The 21,922-nt window shown below is 40.1% G+C and overlaps 1 protein-coding gene across 1 annotated transcript in view; it reads right to left on the reverse strand.

Moving 5' to 3' along the window:
* The window catches only part of GRIN3A (glutamate ionotropic receptor NMDA type subunit 3A), a 152,321-nt gene that overhangs the window by 83,689 nt on the left and 46,710 nt on the right, over window positions 1–21,922 (reverse strand). The window contains exon 3 of the mRNA XM_021691386.1: window positions 8,608–9,655. Within this exon, the coding sequence (XP_021547061.1) occupies window positions 8,608–9,655 (1,048 nt within the window). The remainder of the gene's footprint in view (window positions 1–8,607; window positions 9,656–21,922) is intronic.

Here is a 21,922-nt window from a genome sequence, read left to right on the forward strand (position 1 = left end):
TTCTGCATGGAGCACTGGGTGTTATGCACAAACAATGAATCATGGAACACTACATCTAAAACTAATGACGTAATGTATGGGGATAATATAAGAATAAAAAAATTAAAAAAAAAAAGAAATGGCCAAATTGATTTATGAACTTCTGTACCAAGCTACCCTCCCAATAGCAGGGTATGCTGGTGTTGGTCTCAATGTACTTCAACCAAGACTGAGAACTATCAGTAAAAGTTTCCTAATATGACAGCTAAAAATATCATCTCATTACTGTTTCAATTAGCATTTCTTTGATTTCAAGTAAGATTTAACTTTTTTTGTATTTGTTGGTCAATTTTATTTCTTTTTTGAATTGCTATTAATATTCCCTATTTATTATCTAATTTTGACATTACTTAATGTATACCTTGCTCTCTTCCTGAAAAGATTTAAGGCAGCAGCTTAAAGGTCACACAAAATACAAGACAGCATACATTAAAAGAGGATGAAGCAGAAAAAAAAAAAACCCCAAATGAAGCCAGGAACGATGTTTTTTAAAAGGCATACTGCAATGAAAATAAATCTGCTGTTAGTGGGCAAGAAATTTGCCTCCAAGCTCTCTAGAAGTTAGCTCAGAAGGAGAATCTTGCCATTTGCCCAGTTCACAGTGATGAGAAAGAGACAGAGAACTAACTGTTCAAGATACATATAATTAATATTGGTATTGAAATCTGACAAGACTTTTCACTTTCCTATATTGTATCCCCTAGTTGTCAGACACAATGTAAGTTGCTTTACTTGGATTATTTTAACTTCCATAATCACTCGGTGGGAGCGGGTAATATATTAATGTCGTTTACAACAGTGCCTGTCTTATGGGAGTAGTCAATGAGTATTAGATATTCTGTTATTATTACTAATATTAAGTATCTCAATATCTAGAAGAATAAATCCCTTGAATCTTCTTTTTTAAGATTAAATTTAATATATATATTTTTAGAAGATTCAGCAACAATCACCCAAGTCAACAAAAAAGTCCTTTGGTATTTTCTTTGGAATTGTTTCACACCTATTAACTAACAAAGGGCAAATTTACCATCTTTAAAAATTCAGTCTTCCAATTCAGTAATATGGCAGTTTGCTTATTTGTTTATAATTGATTAAAACAGTCTTACTGAGCTAAAATTCACATACCAGACAATTCACCCATTTAAAGTATATAACTCAATAGTTTTTAGTATGTGTAAGATACACAGAACCATCAACACACTCAATTTTCTACCCAAACCATTTTGATTTGTACATTAGAAAGTGTTTTAATGCAATTCTCATGGAGAACACTTCCCTGATCTATTAGAGGTTTTGCTGCCAGAGAGAATGGGATGCGCCTCCTATTAAGTTTTCTAGCTGGAAGTACATGGAGCCCGTGGGAATGGTGGCTCTTCTCAGACTATAGCATTTCTCGGATTTTTTTCTTCTTTTGAGAAATTTTCTCTCTAGAATGTCTGTCCTTTACCTTATTACTTTCCCTACTCTTGTCCCCCTTTCTCCGGCTTTCCAGTCTCTCGTAGCTCATGATGGAGTGGCCACAACTGCAGTTCTCTCCCTCTGGTCTTGGGGCTTCTGCACAGGCTCTTTTCTTAACACCTCCTGAGACTCCTTTTTAGCTCATTTACATTCTTCAGATCTCAGCTGGGCTGGGGGCCTTCTCTGATTCTCCAGTGGATTGGGTCTCCTGTGAGACTCTCAGATTCTGGTGTATTTTCCTCTACAGGAACTTACCATGGTTTAAATCAGTAGCTGATCTATGTGCTCCCTTGATGAGTGTCTTTCTTTCCCACTAAACTCTATGTTACAAGGACGGTGTCAGTTTTCTCACTGCTAAACTCTCAGCCACCGAGCATGGTGCCCAGAACAGAAGCTACTGTTACTGGATGAATTAACCTCACCTCCAACTCCATGTTCAGTCTCATCTGCCTTGGAGTTCTGGCACCCCTCCTTTGTTGAAGGCCAGCCTTTACTGCATGAATTCATATATTTTATTGGGCAGCCACATGCTGTTATATGAAGATCAATAAAGGTGGTTTTTATTATTTGGGGAAATGCTTATCATTTCCTACTAGAGCTATGAGAGTGTCCTTTACTTCAGGATTTCTGGTTAAAGTTTGCTCTTGCCTTCACAGCGGTCTATTTAATTTTTAATATTTACTCGAATGTTCACCAGGATTGTTTTTCTAAAGCAGCACCATCATTTGCCTGTACAAAAATGACCCTAACCTCATATTCCCTCTAAGGAGCTGATTTTTTTTGGTATTAGCCACACAGAGCTAAAGGGGCACTTTATGTGAGAAGCTAGAAAATAACTAGAAGGTCCATTAAAATCAGCAAGTAGCTCATTTCGAATGCTCATGTATCCTTTCAGCTGGGCCAATTCAACTCAATGAGAAGAGGTGGGGCTTTATTTCTTAGTGTACTTTGTGCTTTATGAAGGGATGTTCTCATCTTGTCTTATATCTCTGCAGATCGAATGTCAGTGGCTGGGAGGTTCTAAGAATGCCCAGGTCTACACCTTAGATCACACACCTAGATGAAGACTTTGCTGGATAAAAATAATACTGTGGTTTCCATCCACCTGTCAATCATCCCCAAATGCTAAGAGGAAATGGCTTTGGATGATGAGGCAATGAGTGCTTGCTTCCATTTGTCTACTTTACCCTATGTTCTGCATTGCCTATAATGAATAGTGCTAGTTTTATGTCGGAGAAATACCCACATAAGCTCTATTAAATATATCACTCATAAATTCTTGCTTTCATGGTCTCATGCTTCAGGAGCCCACCCACTTTGAAGCATGGAGCTTACTTCCCAGAAGAGGTGGTGGGAGACTGGGAGAAGCTACATATATTACTGTTAGTGTAAAATAAATTATTCTGGCAAAAAATAGTTAAGTGAGGATAGAACCATCCTCTTGAATTTCATTTGCACCGCGGTCTAGGCCCTCTTCCTTGGGGTTAGCTACAGGAGCAGCCAGCAACAAGATGATTTCTTCCGTCTGACCCCCGTCAGTAAAAGAAAGAAGTATTCCAACCTGCCTTGGCTCCTGCAATAGGTCATAAACTGGTCTGCCCTGCACAGTATTTTGCTTTTAATTTTATTTGATTCAAAGTGGTTGGTTGAAGCCAGTGAATCTCAACTCTGAAATGGTGATAAAATACTCATGCTCTTAACAGTTTTATTAATTGTGATAAATGTATAGCCAGCATGCTAAAAAATTATGATCGAGAAGAAATATGGTGCTATTACATTCACTCTAAGATATCTGATATCATGGTTACAAATACTTATGTGGCCAAGACTCAATTTACTGATGGGTTGTATATAAATACAGATCACAAATCTCACTTTTCAAGTCGATAGGTTTTCATCCAAACACATTTTCCCATAGGAGTATTTTATAGGTGATGTTTGGATTCCAAGACTGATACTAAAAAAAAAAAAAAAAAGCTGTAGCTCAAATTTTTGGCTAGAAATATAAACCATTTCCCAGAAAACCCCACTATTATTACAATTTAAAATATTATATGCAACAGAAAGTAGTTTTAAGGAAAGAGGAGATGAAACTTGGGGAGTCCCTTTCTCAGATCTGGGGGCTTAGAAGGCCTCTAAGAGCTGAAGACATCATTCCTAGGAGCACGTTTCTTCAAAAGGTGCCTCTAGAAAAGTCTGAGAGGTGTGATTCTCAAAGTTTTCAGGCACACAATCAAAACAGGGAGGCACCGGGAGATTATTCCGAGGTAACTAAAGAAGAGTTAGAGAAGGCATTAATGTGGAGGCACAGGGAAATTTGCCTGAGGTGAATTAACTGAGCTGTGAGGGCTGGAACTGGGATGAGAATGGCAGCATGGTATCCTGGGGGCGGTCCTAATATCTAGCAAGTGAGGAGCACGAAAGGAGATGAAAAGAAATTAGACAGATCGTGAGTTCTGGGTAGAAGAATCTTCAGAGTGTGACCAATATGCCATCATGTCACCTTTCATTCAGATTGAGGGGATTTTTACCTTACAGCAGACAAACAAATGTCCCAAGAAAACTACAGAGATCTGTGACTTCTACATAAATGATACGTTTTCACTTACTTGAACTAAAATGCCGTCAAGAGAATTTGAATGGAGTTTGGGAAAATACTAGGAAAAAGCAAACCATATAGGCCCAGCTTCATCAGACATAAAACACACACACGCACACACACGCACACACACAGGCACACGCACACACTAACAATTCTCAGTTTGGACTGGGCCCTGATCGGCCTTTGTCCTCTGATAACTGCTGACAAGAAGCTAGGCACGGCAGATAGGATAATATCAATCTTCACCTCAAAAAAGTAAAAATCCAAGCTCTAGAGAGAGGGGCACTCAAGGGTCTGTGTGACTTTGTTACAGGGCACCTTTATCTCCTTAATTCTCCATCTCGTCTCTCCACAAATCCTGTTCTCCAACACCATGAGACTTCTTCATGTCTGCTGCTTTCTTTCAAACAGCAATTTTTCTCCCTTGGGGATCTCATACTCTCCGAGAGCTTTAATACATAAGATCACCTCTCTGGCCAGGATTCCCACGCTTCACTCATTCCTGAACTCTGGCTTCCAAATGCCTGCTGGATCTCCCCTGGATGACCAAAACAGATTTTAAAATGTCACATGTGAAACTGAACCGATCACGTATTTTCTAGTGAAAATAAACTCCCTTCTCCGCTCACTTGAATGGTACCAGCATCTCAGACACTGAGGCCTGTGACTTGGAAGGTGACTCTTTGTTGCCTCTCACACTCAGGTCATCGCCAAGTCACCACCTGATTTCTTGCATCTGTCTTCTTTCTGTCAATGACTAGAACTACAACTTCTGTTCACGGTCTTTCTCTTCTAATCTGGTTTATGTGCTGCTACCACAGCAACCATCCTAAATGGATATCTTCCACTCTGCCATTCCATTGTTCAAGAATGTCAGTGCATCTCTACTGTCAGATGAAGTTCACTAGTCTTAGCTTGATGTCAAAGATCTTCTGTTATGTCAACTAAACTTAATTTTTAGACATGGATCCCACCTCCCTCCTTTCATGGAATATATGCTATGGCTAAACCGAACTCCTCAAGATATCCTAACTGTGCCTTCCACTTTCCACTGCAAAGCAGCTCATTCTGTCCCTTTGCTTGGAATGACCATTCCCCCCCTTGACACATGTGTCGTTTCCAAGTGTTCTTCAAGAATAAGCACACATTTTTATCTTGTTAATTAAGCCTTCCTTCGATGTACTAAGTGGAAGGAGACTGCCCTGTCCTTGAACTTTGACACTATTTCCTGTTTCTAAACTTCAACATGTTTACAAGTTTCTAAGTTGTTTTCTCCTCTGCCGGATTTATTTACCTCTGAATTTCTCTACGTCACTTAGTGTAAGAAAAAAGATACAGTCTCCTAAAGAGTTTAGCATTGGTAGGACTGAAAAGCACTCCTGTAAGTAACTGCAATACACTTAAGGATGAATGCTGAGTGACTGAAAGGGTAGGAAAATTATTTTAATCATATCTCTCTGTGGGAGGGTGAAGACACTGTCATTTGCATAATACCACATATCTGGAAGAAAATGGAACACTTCTGTCACCAACAGTATTCGTCCGAAGTCCAGATGTCAAGTATTGCTTAGTCAAATGATCTGGGTATCTTTATATGATAAAAACCCGTAAGTGAGAGACTTTACCATAGAAACAACACAGGAGGAGAAATATACATTTTGAGGGGGAACCTTAGTGGAAATTAGTTTATTATCTCAAATTGAAAGTACTTTATTTTTTAAAATTTTAAAAAGATTTTATTTATTTATTTATTTGAGAGAGAGACAGCAAGTGAGCACAAGCAGGGGGGTAGTGGCAGAGGGAGAGGGAGAAGCAGGCTTCTCCTCCCCTGCTGAGCTGGGAGCCCAACGTGGGGCTCGATCCCAGGACCCTGGGATCATGACCTGAGCTGAAGGCAGACACTTAACTGACTGGGCCATCCAGGCACCCCTACAAATGAATTTTGGAATAACTTCTGTCAAAAAAAATTCTTTTCAGATTTTGACCAGAACTGAACTAATGCTACAACTTAACTCTTCTTCCCAGTCAGCCTTCTGCTCCAACTCCTTAGGCAAACATTTTTTGAGCTCCAGTTTGTGAGTTAGTCTTTATTTTTCAAAGATTTTATTTATTTATTTGACAGAGAGAGAGAGAGAGAGCACAAGTAGGAAAAGAGGCAGGCAGAGGGAGAGGGAGAAGCAAGCTCCCAGCTGAGCAGGGAGCCCGATGCAGGGCTCAATCCCAGGACCCTGAGATCATGACCTGAGCTGAAGGCAGACTCTTTTTTTTTTTTTTTTTAAGATTTTATTTATTTATTCATGAGAGACAGAGAGAGAGAGAGAGAGAGGCAGAGGGAGAAGCAGGCTCCCAAGGAGCAGGGAGCCCGATGCAGGACTCGATCCCAGGACCCCGGGATCATGACCTGAGCCGAAGGCAGACGCTTAACCATCTGAGCCACCTAGGCGCCCTGAAGGCAGACTCTTAACTGACTGAGCCACCCAGGTGCCCCCCACCTCAAGTTTCTAATTTAAGCATTACATTAGCAAGATTCATGTAAAAATCTGGGTAAGCCTCTAACAAGACAGTGAAACTCTGGGAGATCTACAGGCCAACTCGGACAAAGAATAAACAGCAGCTCCTAATACCACTGCAGAAGCATCACAAAAATCTCTCCTTAGGGTGACACATCTATTTATGCTACAGACTTATTGGTGTTCACTGGATTCCAGCTCATAACCTGAAGCCCTGAGTGTTCATTAGAAGACAATGCAATCCTTGCCTAATCAGTAAGCCACTGTTTGTTGAACCTTTTCATGAGGTTCATGTCACTTACCAGGAGGTTTGCAGTTATGGGCCAAGTTTCTCATGTTCATTTGTTTGCAGAACAGACCTTATATCTTAATCCAAACCATTTACGAGAAGTCACTAAAGCTGCAGGCAGTCCTCTGGGCCACTTCATCGTTTGATAAAGATAGTTGCAAATGTCCTATATGTTGATGCTCTATGAAATTAATTTTAAATGTTCAATAGAAATTTATAGTAAAGTTTTAATACCTTGAGACTTGGTGTGAAAAGGGGTATTTGAAAAGACATGATGAGTGTTTCCCAATTTGAAATGCTCAGCTGAGCTCAAGTTGCTTTAAACACAGCATGTCCTGGGCATGCCCAATGAATTGCAACTTACTCTAATCTCTCCTAGATGGGTCGTATGCATTGGGACATGCTTCTGCTCTGGATCTGAATTCTGTTTCCTGTCAGGACTGTAGTATGCCCTTGGGCCTTCTTCCAATTTCCTTGAGCTTCAACCACCACCTCCTTACTACTCCCCCTAGGTTGGACTAGTCACTGAAAGGGGTCCTGTTTTAATCCAGACAGAACACAGGTATGGCTCTCCTTACTTGAGTGTCACCACCGCTTTACCTGTATACCTGAACTCCATCCAACTCCTCCCTTCTCCCCTTAGGGTCAGATGCCCAGGATATCAAAGGCAGACTAGAATAGATATCCTTTCTTTGAATGACCTTGACATTATAATGTGACTGCTGGCGCCATACCATCCAGCCAAGGTGGCCAGCTGTATGGCTTTCCTTACTGTATAAAGACACCCAGTTTTTAGCTAATCTTGCCATCTTAGTTTGTTCAGTACTCCTTGTTCTATACCCATTGAGTTCTCTAGCATCTGACTTCGGGTGTTTATGATAAAATGTTAGTTTTTTCCATTTTACTATTTTTTTTTGAAGATTTTATTTATTTATTTGACAGAGAAACATAGCAAGAGAGGGAACATAAGCAGGGGGAGTGGGAGAGGGAGAAGAAGGCCCTCCGCTGAGCAGGGAGCCCAACGTGGGGCTCGATCCCAGGACCCTGAGATCATGGACCTGAGCCGAAGGTAGTCACTTAACTGACTGAGCCACCCAGGCATCCATTTTACTATTTTTTTAATGGCAAAAAAAGAAAAAGAAAAAAAAGATTCCTTGCAATTTAAATGTGGATCCTACTATTTATTTCCATTAATTCCCAAGAGAAGTAATTAATCAGTTTTTGAAGTCTGCTTTGGGTGAAAATACTTTGAGTCTATTCCTTGATGGCCATTCTGTCAGATGCATAAATAACACAAAAAAAACTTACTAATAGATATTCCCAGCAGAAAGACTTTCTCTAGATCAAACGCCCCCTTAAAACCCCTCACTCTTTTTGTTTCATTCAATAAAACAACAAAATATTTAATTTAAAGATTTTATTTATTTATTCATGAGAGAGAGAGAGAGGCAGAGGGAGAAGCAGGCTCCCCGCGGAGCAGGGAGCCCGATGCGGGACTCGATCCCAGGACCCTGGGATCATGACCTGAGCTGAAGGCAGACGCTCAACCGACTGAGCCACCCGGGCGTCCCCAAAATATTTAATTTAGCTCTTGGTCTCTAGAGATGGCTGAGAGAATATTCTGTTAGATGAAAGAACATCCACATACTACAGCATAAGACATAATATATGGAGTTAAAACGGACAAGAGTAAAAAGAAGCATTACCTTAGGATCATGTATTCCAGAAAGCTCTTCATAGATCTTCTCACCTACCATGACAGCAGCCAAGTTTGCCGTGTATGTAGAAAGGCAAAACATACAGAAAATGGCCCAAAGGTTCATTAGAAACCTGCCAGTCCAGCATTTTGGGGGTTTGATGGCTGCTGTTCTACCAAACAAGAGGGCATAACATACATTCAAGGCTGAAGAAAAGGAGAAGACTTTACTTCTATTCCGTCCCTTGGGAGTCATACCAAAGGGGCTCTTCCATTCATACAGAGTGAGGAAGATGGCAGTGATGTGCAGAGCCACAAAAATCCCCAGCCACATTGTCCAATGGAGTGGCCACATGAAGGCTCCAATGGGAGCTGCTGTGTCTCGGGTCCTCACTAAGATGCCCAAGGTGGTGGAAAAGAAAGGACTGGTGAAATCTATCACCTGGCTTCGTGCAGTATTGATGCTGAAGGAAGTGACTGCCAGGTGGGCTGACCCACTCAGGAGATCACCCACCAGCCCAGTCCAGTGCCCATTTTTCCAGGCTCCATACTTGCCATCCCCAACAATATAGAGGTCAAAGTCAAAGTTCATGTCTTCTGCTAGCTTTTCCAGCAGATCAATGCAATATCCATAGCAGCACTTCTTGAATTTGATGGGCACTGTATCATTACTGCTATGAAGGCTGTTAAAAAGGCTGTCCAACATGGAGGAGTCATTAGTCATGGGGTTTAGACAGAGTTGGCCAGCAGGGCAAAAGCCTTCATCATCTACCTCCCGTGTGAAGACAAATGGATGCTCGATCAGGGTAACCACTCTCAAGTGCAGTTTACTCGGGTATTGGAAGTGGGTTTTGTGCCTCTGGGTCTGCTCTGGCCATATTCCATAGTCCATGACAATCTTGCCGCCTTGCCATCTGCCCAAACGGGTCCACATTGGCTTTCCCATGGGGTCATGTTGCAGAATCCAGATGAAAAAGTTGTTCTCTGAGCTGATGATAGTGGAACCTTTTACTTTGATGGAACCACTGAGGCCTCTGAAAGTGGTGTTGGCTAGAAACCTGGCAAAGAGGAGCAAAGGCAAAAAGTAAGGAAAAGAGGTGAGGCCAAAGACAGGAAGGAGTGCTCATCTTTGCCTTAATAAAAAGAAACTCTAATTTTTTTTAAAGGCACTGCCTATAATTTCCTCAGGAATTAATAAGCCAGACTCTTCCCAAGAGAAGAGTCTTATTTCATTGAGCAAATGAGATCTTACCCTTAGGTCTAACATCTGGGCTAGGTGCGTGACTCTTGGTCTTACTCCAAATCTCTTTATTCCTAGTTAAGGGATGTGTTAATTGTTTCCTGTTGTAAACTGTTAATTATATATCCTCACAACTTTCTAAGCTATGGAGGTTCTCAGCATCTTTAACATGTTTCATTTCTACTGTTCACTCTATTCAACTGCAACGAAATCAGCTCAATAAATACCGTTTTTGGTGCAAGTTTTAGTAAGTATGCCTATCCTTTTATAATTGCTTTAAAACTGCATTCATAATTCCAGAAAATAGCCTAATCTTACTTTCAATGTTTCTCTTTTCACAGTGGAAACAATCAACACATCTGTCCCCATAAGGCCAGTCAAAGTGGCCTCCTGGATATCATCCTCGGAACAAAGAAAAAGATGAGAAATAGACTTGCAGATCTCAGGATAACCTCAGGCTACGCTCCCTCTAAGTCATTAGAGAAAAACAATTGGCTCTGGCTCTGGAGAGAGTTTCTCTGCCCAAGTCAAAGAAAGGAAAATTACCAACTGAATGATATACTGATTCCTAACCTAGGGAACCTGGAACTCTCAAATATATGTTCTGATATGGGCAAGGCAGGAAAATGCTTGGTCAGTGTCTGGGAAGATAAGGCAATACGAAGTAATATATAAACTTGTGGTACTTTCTTACTCTTAATTATGGCCTGTGCCCAAAGAAAAGCCTAGACTTTGACATCAGACACACCTCTATTTGGATTTTGGTTCAGCCACCTTCTAGCATTGTCCTTGGTTTTGTCTTCAGCAAAATGGGGAAAAATGATACTGCCTCCGTTACAATGGCTGGAAATAATACATGGAAAGTATATACCCTACCTTTTGACCTAGAACAGATGTTTCACATATGGTACCTATTATTCAATGTCATTCAAGTTTTTTCAATCAAGGCTGTCCCCAGGTCACTTTTCCCTAATCTCTAACAGAACTTCTCTAGTTGGAGACACCAAGTATTGCATTACAAGAAACTCATAGAGGGTACTCAAGACACATTTTAAATTAAAAGGAATTATAATGAAATGTGGAACGTAACATAGAAGTTTTTTTGAGGAATCAAGTGATACAAGTCTAGACTCTCAGCAAAACACATTCATCCATTGCCTGCCACCAACATTAGTCAGTAATTTACAAATGCAAAAACAAGTAGTAAGAAGTTATGCTGCCACAGAAAGGACCTAGAAAAATCAAATTGTGTGAAGAATGTATTAATTTTCATTAGAGATATAAATGTAAATCACATTTGAAGATGCTCCTATCACTAAATGTAATGAAACTGCTCATTTTGGTAGATTGCATATAATGGTAATTATTCATGTTAGCATTCCCCAGTGGGACTCTCTACCACTTAAAATGAATTTTATTTTGCAACAAGTAACGATGTCTCAGTTCTTAGATTTTAAAATAGTTTTATGCTTCTTTAGAGAAGTAGGGAACCAAATCATTAAAATATACAGATTAACCAATTGATAAATTACCTAGGTACCTATAAAGGAAGATTGACTACAACTGTGTTTCTAATGAGCAATCTACAATTAGATGTGTTCTCTCTCTCTCACAGACACACACACACACACACACACACACACACACACACACACTGACATAGCCTAGGGAACAAAATGGTTTGTAGTAAACATTTCATTTGGTCAATTTGATGATCAGTAAAGTTGGGAGTTGTAGAAAGAGAATCCCTTCACTATTTTAAGACTTACTTGTTATAGATTTCTAGCTGGATAGACCCTTGAAGGACTACCACTGAAAAAATATATACTCATCTCAGAAATCTTTCAGAGATTACGTAACTCCTTCATTCCAGTAAAACTTATTCATTATTGATGTTCAATAACATCCAAGATGGTGGTGACTGAAGGACAATGCTCAGTTGTCTCTGAGGCATCCATTTGTCACAGAAACGCAAATCTACCAGGATCTAAATGTCTTCAGTGTTCCCACACCAGAAAACCCAGTGCCTGTTTCACTATGCAACTGGCACCAAGAAATTGGGTCTCAGGGAATCCCCATTTATGACAGATGATTTCGGTCTATTTTATTTTCAGTTTTACAGAGAGGGTAAAGTAAAATAATCTCATTGATAGCTTTTAGTTATAGTCCCCTTCACTATATATTCTTTGTAACATGATGACAACGCAAAAGCAAAGTTGAAATGCCCACTGATTAAATGGTTGAAATGTCACTTTTGCTCTAATCAGTTTCTACCATGGTCCTTTTTATTCTGCCTGGATTCTTCTTGGATGAACAAGAAAACGAAAAATCAGGAATAAACTTATTGACAGGAGAAACTGATGCAAATACCGTTCTTAACCTTAGAGTTACAGAGATGAAAGACACACTCATTGTTCTCAAGGACGTGAAAGTCTTCCAATGCGGAGAAAGAAAAGTAAAGAGGCAATTCGAGGGTCATGATAGAGGTAAATCTGGGTGCCACTGGGACAGAGACCAAGGGCTCCTGCACATTCTACTGCAGACATGACAGGGAAGCTGCTTAGAGAAGGTGCCAGAGTTGAGTGTGTACGAAAAAATAGCCGGGAAGAGAAGCTGGGGACTGATATTATCATGCCAGGGAGCTGTGTGTGCCAAAGCCAGAGATGGAGCGCAGGGTCATACGCGAGAAATAAGATGGGAGATAAAGATGGGAAATGAATTTCAAAAGGTCTGAGTTTATGATGAAGGTAATGGGGAGCCACTGAGGGGATTTTATCTGGGGAAGGACATGACCATCAGATTTGATTTTAAAAAGGTTTTTCCCCTGTTAGCTATATAGAAAATGGTTTGGAGGGAGGAAGGGGCTGAGCACACTTTCATATGTGAAGAATAATACTCCTTCCCTCCTTCTCTCTCTGCTTGTTTCATAAGGGGCTTAAGGTGGCAAGAGCTAAGGTAATAGCTGTGTAAGCGGAGAAATGATGGCGTCATCAGGAGAGATAGTCTTCAAAAAGAAAAGTAGTCATTTTTTTTTAAAGATTTATTTATTTATTTATTTGAAAGAGAGAGAATGAGAGAGAGAGCACATGAGAGGGGGGAGGGTCAGAGGGAGAAGCAGGCTCCTCGCCGAGCAGGGAGCCCGATGCGGGACTCGATCCAGGGACTCCAGGATCATGACCTGAGCCGAAGGCAGTCGCTTAACCAACTGAGCCACCCAGGAGCCCAAAAAGTAGTCATTTTAAGGCACCAAATGCAGAGGGCTGCATTTCGTCCACAAACCACACTAAGGATGTGTGAAACTCAGCTTGATGGAAGGTCACATAAATAAGTCCCGGAGTATTTAGCTGAATATCAGCTCAGTGTAAGCCCATAGAGCAATGTGGATATAAAAGAGGAGAAAAACGATCTTAAATTCTTTTAATAGAAACTTAGAGCCTGGGTCACAGGGACCAATAATATCACCACACTCTGTGTTGATCGCACTACTGCTCTAGCCTAGAAATGAATTCTAAATAAACTTTCCAGCTTCAAGAATGTTATGAGGGAAGGTAAGGAAGTGGAAAATATAACAAGGGGTAGGAAGCACAAAAATCCGATTGCAGAGCAGGGTAGAAAAACAGGAGAAAATAATATAGGAAAAGCAGATCGCAACGAGACGGTAGAGGCTTTGCATGTCCATTTTATGAGACTGGATTTTATTTAATGGGAAAAGGGGAGCCATGAAGATTTCTGAGCAGAGTAATGATATAGGCAGAGGTCTGCATTAGTAATATTGATCTGGAAACAGGTACTCTGTGTACATAGGAAGGAAGAGATGGTGACCAGGAGACCACTTAGAAGAATATTACGGTAGCTTTGTCATGTGTGATAAGGGCTTGGATGTCTCTCTGAGTAAGAGCCTAGTTTAGCACCGTGCCTTTCCTGTCTAGTGTTTAACAAAGCAGTCAGGTATCTATGTTTTTTATCAGCATACCTCCCAAGATACCACTCTGCTCAAAAGAATGAACCTCATTAGTGAATTTGCATTGAGGTAACTTATCACTTTAGTAAAAGCTCCCAATTATCTCGCTAATTAAGAATATGTGTCGATTTGTATAGGAGCCAAGATAAAACGTGTACTTTGCAAATTATATAAAAACTCTTTTTGAGACAGTTCACAGTATAAGCAAGATCAGTGTTTAATACATTTAAGATATATTTTAGAAGCCACATTTGCACACAAAACTTGACATGCTAATTAAAGGATTTTCTTATTCATTAAAACAAATGAACAAAGATGTTAAAAAAACAACATGTCATCCATTCAATCATTGATTCATTCAACAGTACTGTGTGCCAGGCACTGTGCTAGGGGCTAGGGGCTATAGTAATGAACAAAACAGACACAAATCTATGCAGCTTATATTCAACTGAAGGAGACAGAATAAATGTGATAAATAGGTACTATGTATGGGATATTAGAGCTGCTAAGTGCAAAGGAGGAAAAATAAAGCAGAGTAAGGAGATAAGATGTGTCTGGGTTGGCAAAAGTGGGGTGAAATTTTAAGCTAGAGAGGCCAGCAAAGAAGGAGGTATTTTCGTAAAGAGCAGAAGAAAGGGAAGGAGCTAACCAGAAGGAGGAGATCTAGATAGAACATTCCCTATAGAGGGAGCACCGAGTCCGGCTTTCTTAAAGTGGGGTTGTGTCTATTGCTTGAGGAACACCTATAGGAGTGAGGGGCATAAGAGTTTAAGACAAAGTCAGAGAAAATGTATGGGTAGTGGGAGTTGGGGAAATATCATGTTGTGGGTCATTGTAAGGACTTTGTTTCTTCTCTGCATGAGGTGGAAAGCCATCGGTGGATTTTGAGAGGAGAAGCAATATGACATGACTTAAATTTTAACAGGATCACCACAGTGCTGTGTTGAGAACGAACTGAAGAAAAGAGCAGCAGCAGAAAGACCAGTTAGGGGACTGTTTCCAACACCCAGACAAAAGGTGATGATGGTTTATAAAGCCTGAGATGGTAGCGTGAAGGTCGGATCTTGATACACTTTGGAGCTGGGAATAATAGGATTTGCTGATGGCTCAGATATGGTTGCTAGGAAAAGGAGACACAAGGATGACACCAAAGTTTTTGCCCCGAGCAAGCGGAGGCATGGAATTGTCACCGAGGTAAAGAAAACTGTAGGAGAATCAGATTTGATGTGGGTGAGAACTACCAGTTCAGTTTGCTCAGCTTAAGTTGGAGGTAACTTCCAGAAATCCAACGGCAGATGTCAAGTAGGTAGTTGGAGATCACGTGGAGCTCAGGAATGAGGTGCGAACAGGAGCTACGAAACTGGAAGCCATCCCTCTAGACACAGTATTTAAGGAGACCAAATCAGATCACAAGATGAGTTAACTGTAGATGAGAAAACCCAGGAGTAAATCTGGGGCACTCGAACACTCGAAGGTGGTGCCGCTGAGGAAGAACTAGCAAAGGGACCTGAGAAGTTAATCAGAAGCTAAGAGAAGAGCAGACTGCGTTGGGTTCTAGAAGCCAAGTAAAAGAGATGTTTCAAGGAGGGGCAGTGATCAACTGTGTCAAATATTTCTATATTCCTTAATAAGAGAATGTTAACTGCAGTGTTTATCTTAATTTACCTAATTACATTATTCATGTACTATTTTTACTTTGTAAAAACTTGGTCTAAAATTTACTAAAGTTAAATAAAAATCTCCCACTACAAATAATGTTGCCATGCTCTTAACAGATTTTAAGATCTGTTGCCCCCTGATTTTTCTTCTTATTCAGCATATAGTTTTGCTAGTATTATGTTTTTTATATTTTTTAATAAATCTGTACCTTTTCTTGCTTATGAACTAATTCTGTAATAATCCCATTGTTTCCAAGTTTTTGGTTTTGGTAGAAACCAAACCATTCCTTAAATACATCATCAACCTCCCGTGTCTTCTTCGGTGCCCAGGTGTTTATAGGTCAGATATTTATTTCTACTTTGATCTTTTTTCACTCAACTTACCTTTGTATATCTATTTCTCTCATTTGTTTTTTATTTCTTTTTAAATTGCCCTCTTTGTTTTGTTTTGTTTTGCTTTTCCCCTACCGTTGCCTTCCATTAATCTTATTTGTATACGGACATATCCATTTTACTCTGTAAAGCCATAAAATGTATTCTCCCCTTTGGGAACTTTCTTTTGTATCATTAAAAGAATCCGTATCCTCATTCTCTTTTATCTTGAAAAATGAGCTGAATTTCTTTTCCCATGATCATCTCATCGTATTTAATGTTCCCCCACCCCCCCGAGGAATGAGAGTTTTTTCATCCTCCATAAAGCTCTATAAAATTTTTTAGACTGTGAGAACTTAATTTTGAATTTTTGCCTTTGCTTCCATTATTGTTAGTGACATTCTCTCCAACTTCCCTCCCAGCAGCAGCACCGCCTAATTCTGTCAGGTTGACTTGTTCCTATACAGTGAATCTAAGTATTTATTTCTTGGTCCCTTTTAATTTAGCTCTAGAGCTACTGACTATAGCAGAAGCTCAATGAAGCCCTTTTAGTATGAGACAAAGGAATATCCTTAAAGTTTCCCATTCTCCTTTCCCTGGGGCGGTGGGTAAGGGGGAGGGGAGGAAAGTTGGGAAGAGATCTACTAATGTTCAGAAATCCCATCTTCTCTTCACATGATTCATTATCTACAATCATGTAACGAATCTGCCAGTCAAAAGTCACATCCTCCAAAGTTCTACACTTTTACATTTGTGACAAGCTCATACTCACCCAGTTTTTTTCCTGCTCTTTTTCATTGGAGAGCCCCAAACTATTCTGTCTTTGGATAGTCTTACATCTTTTAGAGAACGCACACGCAGTTCTGATCTCTTACAATCAGTATAGATATCCAGGTGTCTGAATTATTAGCTATTTATATTTTATGTTTGCATTTTAATCCATGAGTGTGGTTTTCCTTCATTCTCCAAGACTTTTCCCTCGTGCCCCTTGTTCTCTAAATTACCCTCATTTTGTGTCTTTTCCCAGGGCTCTAGATTACTTCCCCTTCCTCCAGGTTCCTCAGTTTCTGACATGTGGGTTAATCCATGGTTATCTCATTATTTCTTTACGCTCTTTCTCTTATTTTATTTTTCTGAATTTTCTCTTCTTCCCTCTTTCCCTCTTTTCCTGTCAGTGGACTTTGGAGAACAGAATCACCAATACTCTGTCCTGTTAAAAGGAGGTGTTGTCTTGAATCAGCTCTTGATCATCCTAGTTAATTTTTACGATTTTTGTTGTTGTTGCCACACTCTAGGCCCTCTCCCACTCTTTCTGAAATCCATCTATTTACCTCCCTTTATTCTTTTCACATCTTTTATACCATCTCCCTTTTCTTTTTTAAATGGCCCCGGGGACCCTTTGCCTATCTGTATGGCCAGCTGTTACTAGTTCAGCTTTGACTTTGCAGCCTCTTTCATTGCAGCAGACCCCTGCCTGACGACATGAATTTGCCACCTCAGCCACAGAGCTTACCCATGGTCCAATTCTGCTGGAGGACATTGCTTTTTTCCATTTTGTTCTCTGTGATTAGGACAGCTCTCCAAATTAAATATTAAACATAGATGATTTCTTGAGCTCCATGTGAAATGATGCCTTCACTGTCCTCTCTAATCCTTCGTAGTGATCCTAAAGTGCAAGCATTTGGCAGATGATCACCTCCATCTTTGACTCTGTGGCCCATAAATCTGTGAGGGTGTGGATTTTGACATTCTCCACATTCCGAGAGCAGTCTCTTCCACAGAGTGGCTGGTAGGAATAAACAAACCCTCCCTTTCCACTGCTCTGCTGTAACACTGCAGGCTGTCAAGCTGAAAGAGACTTCAGCGTGCATCTAAGCACCTAGAGAGTACCGAGCCATCTTTGTATCTTAGGCACAGCACAGTGCCTGGCCAGGGTTACTGCTCAGTGATGTCTGTGGGATAAATGAAATTAAACACATGTCTTTTGCTCAGATCAGACATGTATCTCTTAAAGAGCTCTACATCACTTTGCCAGAAGAATAGGGCTAAAACAGCCAGCCAGGAAGTATCTGCATCTGCAATTTACAAATTGCTCACCCTGAATAATGCACAGTATCAAAAATAGAAATTAGTTCAATGGGAAACCTCTCCGATGATAAGGAACTTAATAGGAATTAAAAATTGCTAAATTTCAACCCTTAGAGCAGAGGGCCCCCCACATATTTTAATCACTGATCACATCAACTTACAAAGCTCATCTTTTAAAATAAATTTCTATCAGTTAAGGGATAAGAGCAATTTAATAACATGTTAAATATACATATGTACAAACATATGAATCCTTTGAGTCTATGCTTTGCCAACATCAGCAAAACTCAGTTACTTACAAGTGAACTGTACAGCAGAAGGACAGCTCCTGTCCTTCTTGGTTTTTTCCCCAAGAGGAGAAAAATAGTAGCCTATGCGATTGTGTTAATATACCTTCTGGTGTGAATACATACACATCAAAAAATCAGACACATGGATAGAACACTCCTCCTCCTGCTTTCGTGTGCCACAAGTGACAATTTGGCACTTTTTTCTTTCTGTGTTTTTCTCTCACATCGTGGTTAGGTCTGTTCCATAACCTTAAGTTGTTTTCCTTTCCCTTTGCTTTTTGGTATGGACCTTGACTCTTCTCCACACCTGTGGTCTGTGCCCAAGCCTCGGACTACTCCTGGTTGCTTTGTGGAATACCCCAACTTGCTTCATTCTTGCTCTCTGGATCTGGCTCCAGCACTAACCCAAGTGCTCATACCCCCTCCAGCAGCAGAGACCTGGCACTGGCACATCATGCAGTTATTTACCAGTCCCTCATCCATTTAAAGGGTTATAGGGTCTGGAGATGGAAGTGGTCTGAGAGATAGATCTGGAATTCAGAGTAGAGCTGCAGTATTACCCTCTGTACTTTCATACCTCTTTCTGACATATTTCCAAATTTTATAGTAGATGCATACAAAGTAAAAAAGTCAACAAAGAGCACAATTTCCTCTCTGGCAAATAAAAGCTTGGAAGCTCTCCTAATTTGGAAAAATTCCACAGTTTAAAACCTGCTGGATGCTGGACTAAGCAAATTTGAGCTGTTTTCATCAAAACAGAGTCCTGAGGGAATACCTAGTTTCCAATGTTCCTTACTTGAGGCTTCCATGACTTAGTGAAAATGTCAGACTCAGCTCTTGGCATGACTTAAGTGAGAGAGCGAGGCAAATTCAAAGGATTTCAGTCAAGTTAGTCCAGTGATAGGGGATCCTACTGGAAACATCTGGAAACAGACCTTAAGTGTTGGTCCCTGAGATTCATGACACCAAGGCATGTGCTTTCTAGAGCAGAGAGTGTTAACTTAGGAGTAACAGCTGGACACACCAGGTTACCTCACAGCAATGGTACTCCTTGGGGATACAAGGAACCGGTGTTACCAGCCTCCACCCCCTGGCTCCCATGTTCAATGCAACTGTATCTCTTCTAAGTACCTGATGAAACCTATAGGCTAACTAGTTTGACTCAGTAGGGTCCTCAGGACAAGAACGCTTATATATGGGTCATCATGCCTGCTGATTTTATATAGTTTTGACTGAAAGAATATGAATTGCAAAGTAATGGGATCCCAATTAAGGAAGGTTTATATTAATTCTGAATTGGGAATTTGGATTTAGATGAACCGGTTTAAATCTTCCCCTATAAAGTACTAGCTGTATGACCCTAGGCATACACCACTTAAGAGTTTTCAAGGTGGGACTACTTATAGTTAAGGAAATTAAAGTTTCCAAAGGTTAAATAACTTTGCTATGGTCACAGTGCCAGCAAATTATTGTAAAGGTGGGCAAGAACATCCAAAGTTAGAATTATATCATGCAGCCTCAAGTTCTTCTGGAACTCTTTTAATGTCCAGGAATAAAATGGGGCCCATCAATTTATTTCTTGGGATTTTTGAATGGATATTTGTTTTGGTCTTCTTTTCTGAAGTTTCCTAGTGCCTCACAATACCTGGCACATAGTAGGGTGTAAACAATATGTGCAGAATCAATAAATAAAGCAACATTTACTATGAATGAAAGGGCAGCGAATCTTGGTATTGCTTGACCATGCAAGCATGAAGATGAACAGAGCTTGGGGGAGAAAGGGTCTCTAGCATGCTGGACCATTCTTCAAGGACAAATGAGGAGGAAGCCTAACAATGCCAGCTAATGCCAGACAATAATGGTAGAATGGGTGCTGTCCCAATGAAGAATGATAGATAGCTAGGCCAAAGAAAGTGGATAAAAAGATGCCGATAATTAGAGGAGCATATCTTCTCTTAGTGAGAGAACAGAAGAAGGGGATTGTAAGCTTCCTGAGAGCAGGGCCCCTATTTTCTACTCTTTGTGTCTCCAGCATTAGCCAAAGGCCTCACCTAGTATTAGTAAGCTTTAACAAATGGTTTTGAATGAATAAATGAACTAATCACTGCCTACTTGATACAGAACTCACCTGCAGAAGCTGTTCAAAGAATAAAGGCAGGATTCTATGGCCTGTTGAGAAGGTAGAATAACTATCAGGACCATAATTAGTAAGCTAAAGGGTCAGGGACTTCTTATGCCAAGAGAACGAGGGTCTGTGTTTAGACTCTTGGAATCCTTAAAGAAAGGATAACAGTCTTCAACCATGCTATGACTAACCCTAGGGAGCTCTTTCTCTAGGAACAACAGATTCATCAGCATCCAGGGCCTAAAGTAAGCATGGGCAAATCTTAAACCTAGAAACAGTAGGTCAAACTCCTACTTACTTTTGCCAGAATCTGGCGTTTATAATGCAATAAGGGAGAAAATGCAGGTAGGCTAAAACTAATTTTGAGAAGTAAAAACAATTTTTCTATCATAATGGTTGAAAAAATTACTTTCAAGGTTTTTATGCTGCATTACTTTATCTGGTTAATTCGTTACAGGATTATAACTTTATAAATATGTCATGGCTAATGTTCCGCCATTCAAGTGACATCCAGTATGCATATAAAATGCACCCTTCTTAGCTTGGCATAAAAACCCTGTGTGGCATGCTATCAAATTAACTACTTTTCCAGAATCATGTCAAATCCTCTTCATATGCAATGTATGCTCCAACTGTACCAAATTTCTCTTTAGGGTCTTGCCATTTCCTATGACTGTGAATTTGCTCCAAACCAGAAAATGATTCATTTAGCAAGATTCAATTCCAGTCTTTCTTCCTCAGTCTCTGAGAAGAGTTAATTATTTTCTCCTCTGTCTATATGAACATATCTCCATTTTTAAGAATCACGTGTCTTTTTGTTTTATCATTTCCTTATTTTTCAACCTCAGGCACTAGGCTGTCAGCTTGAAAATGGCAGGATGCATGTCTTCATTCTGTCTACCTCACCCTAGTTCAACAAATAGTCATCGGCTGCACAAAAACACTCATGTTACTGAATAACATACCAGACATCATCGCTTCAGATAATTAACATTTAATAAAACAACTTGCAAATAAATTGTTAAAGATCACACTATGAACTTAGCCTCCAAGTGGTTTTGTCTTCATGTACTTATGATGGACATTAGCTCTGGCGAGTGGGGACCCTGGAAGAATAAAATCCCTTATACCTATAATTGCATCTATGTAGTCTGTCATGAGAAATCATTTTTCAAGTCTAAAGCCTATGCTGAAAAATCCATGTTTTTGGTGATTTCATTAACATTTTAAAATGTTAACAATTCTGTCAGACCAAACTGAAAATGACTGTGTGAGAAATGAAAGCTTGCATAACTGACGCCGGCTATTCATGGCTCATTATCCTCACGGCTTTCATTACACAGTGAAGGAGTGGGGTCAGCCTCACAAAATTTAGGGACAATTAAGAGAATTACTGTATGCAGATGTGACTTATGGACTGAGAATAACGAACTTCCTAAAAGACTGTGTTCAACAAAAATAAATAAGACTGATGGAAATTCCACAGATGTTTTATGGCTTAAGGAGGCTTTTCAGTTATTCATTATAAAGACTCCTTCCAGGGTTTAGCCCACTTCCCTTGAACCTTTCCTGAACACTTTGAAACTTTCTC

Source organism: Neomonachus schauinslandi, chromosome 13 (assembly GCF_002201575.2).
Source record: "Neomonachus schauinslandi chromosome 13, ASM220157v2, whole genome shotgun sequence".
In the NCBI taxonomy this organism is placed as follows: Eukaryota; Metazoa; Chordata; class Mammalia; order Carnivora; family Phocidae; genus Neomonachus; species Neomonachus schauinslandi.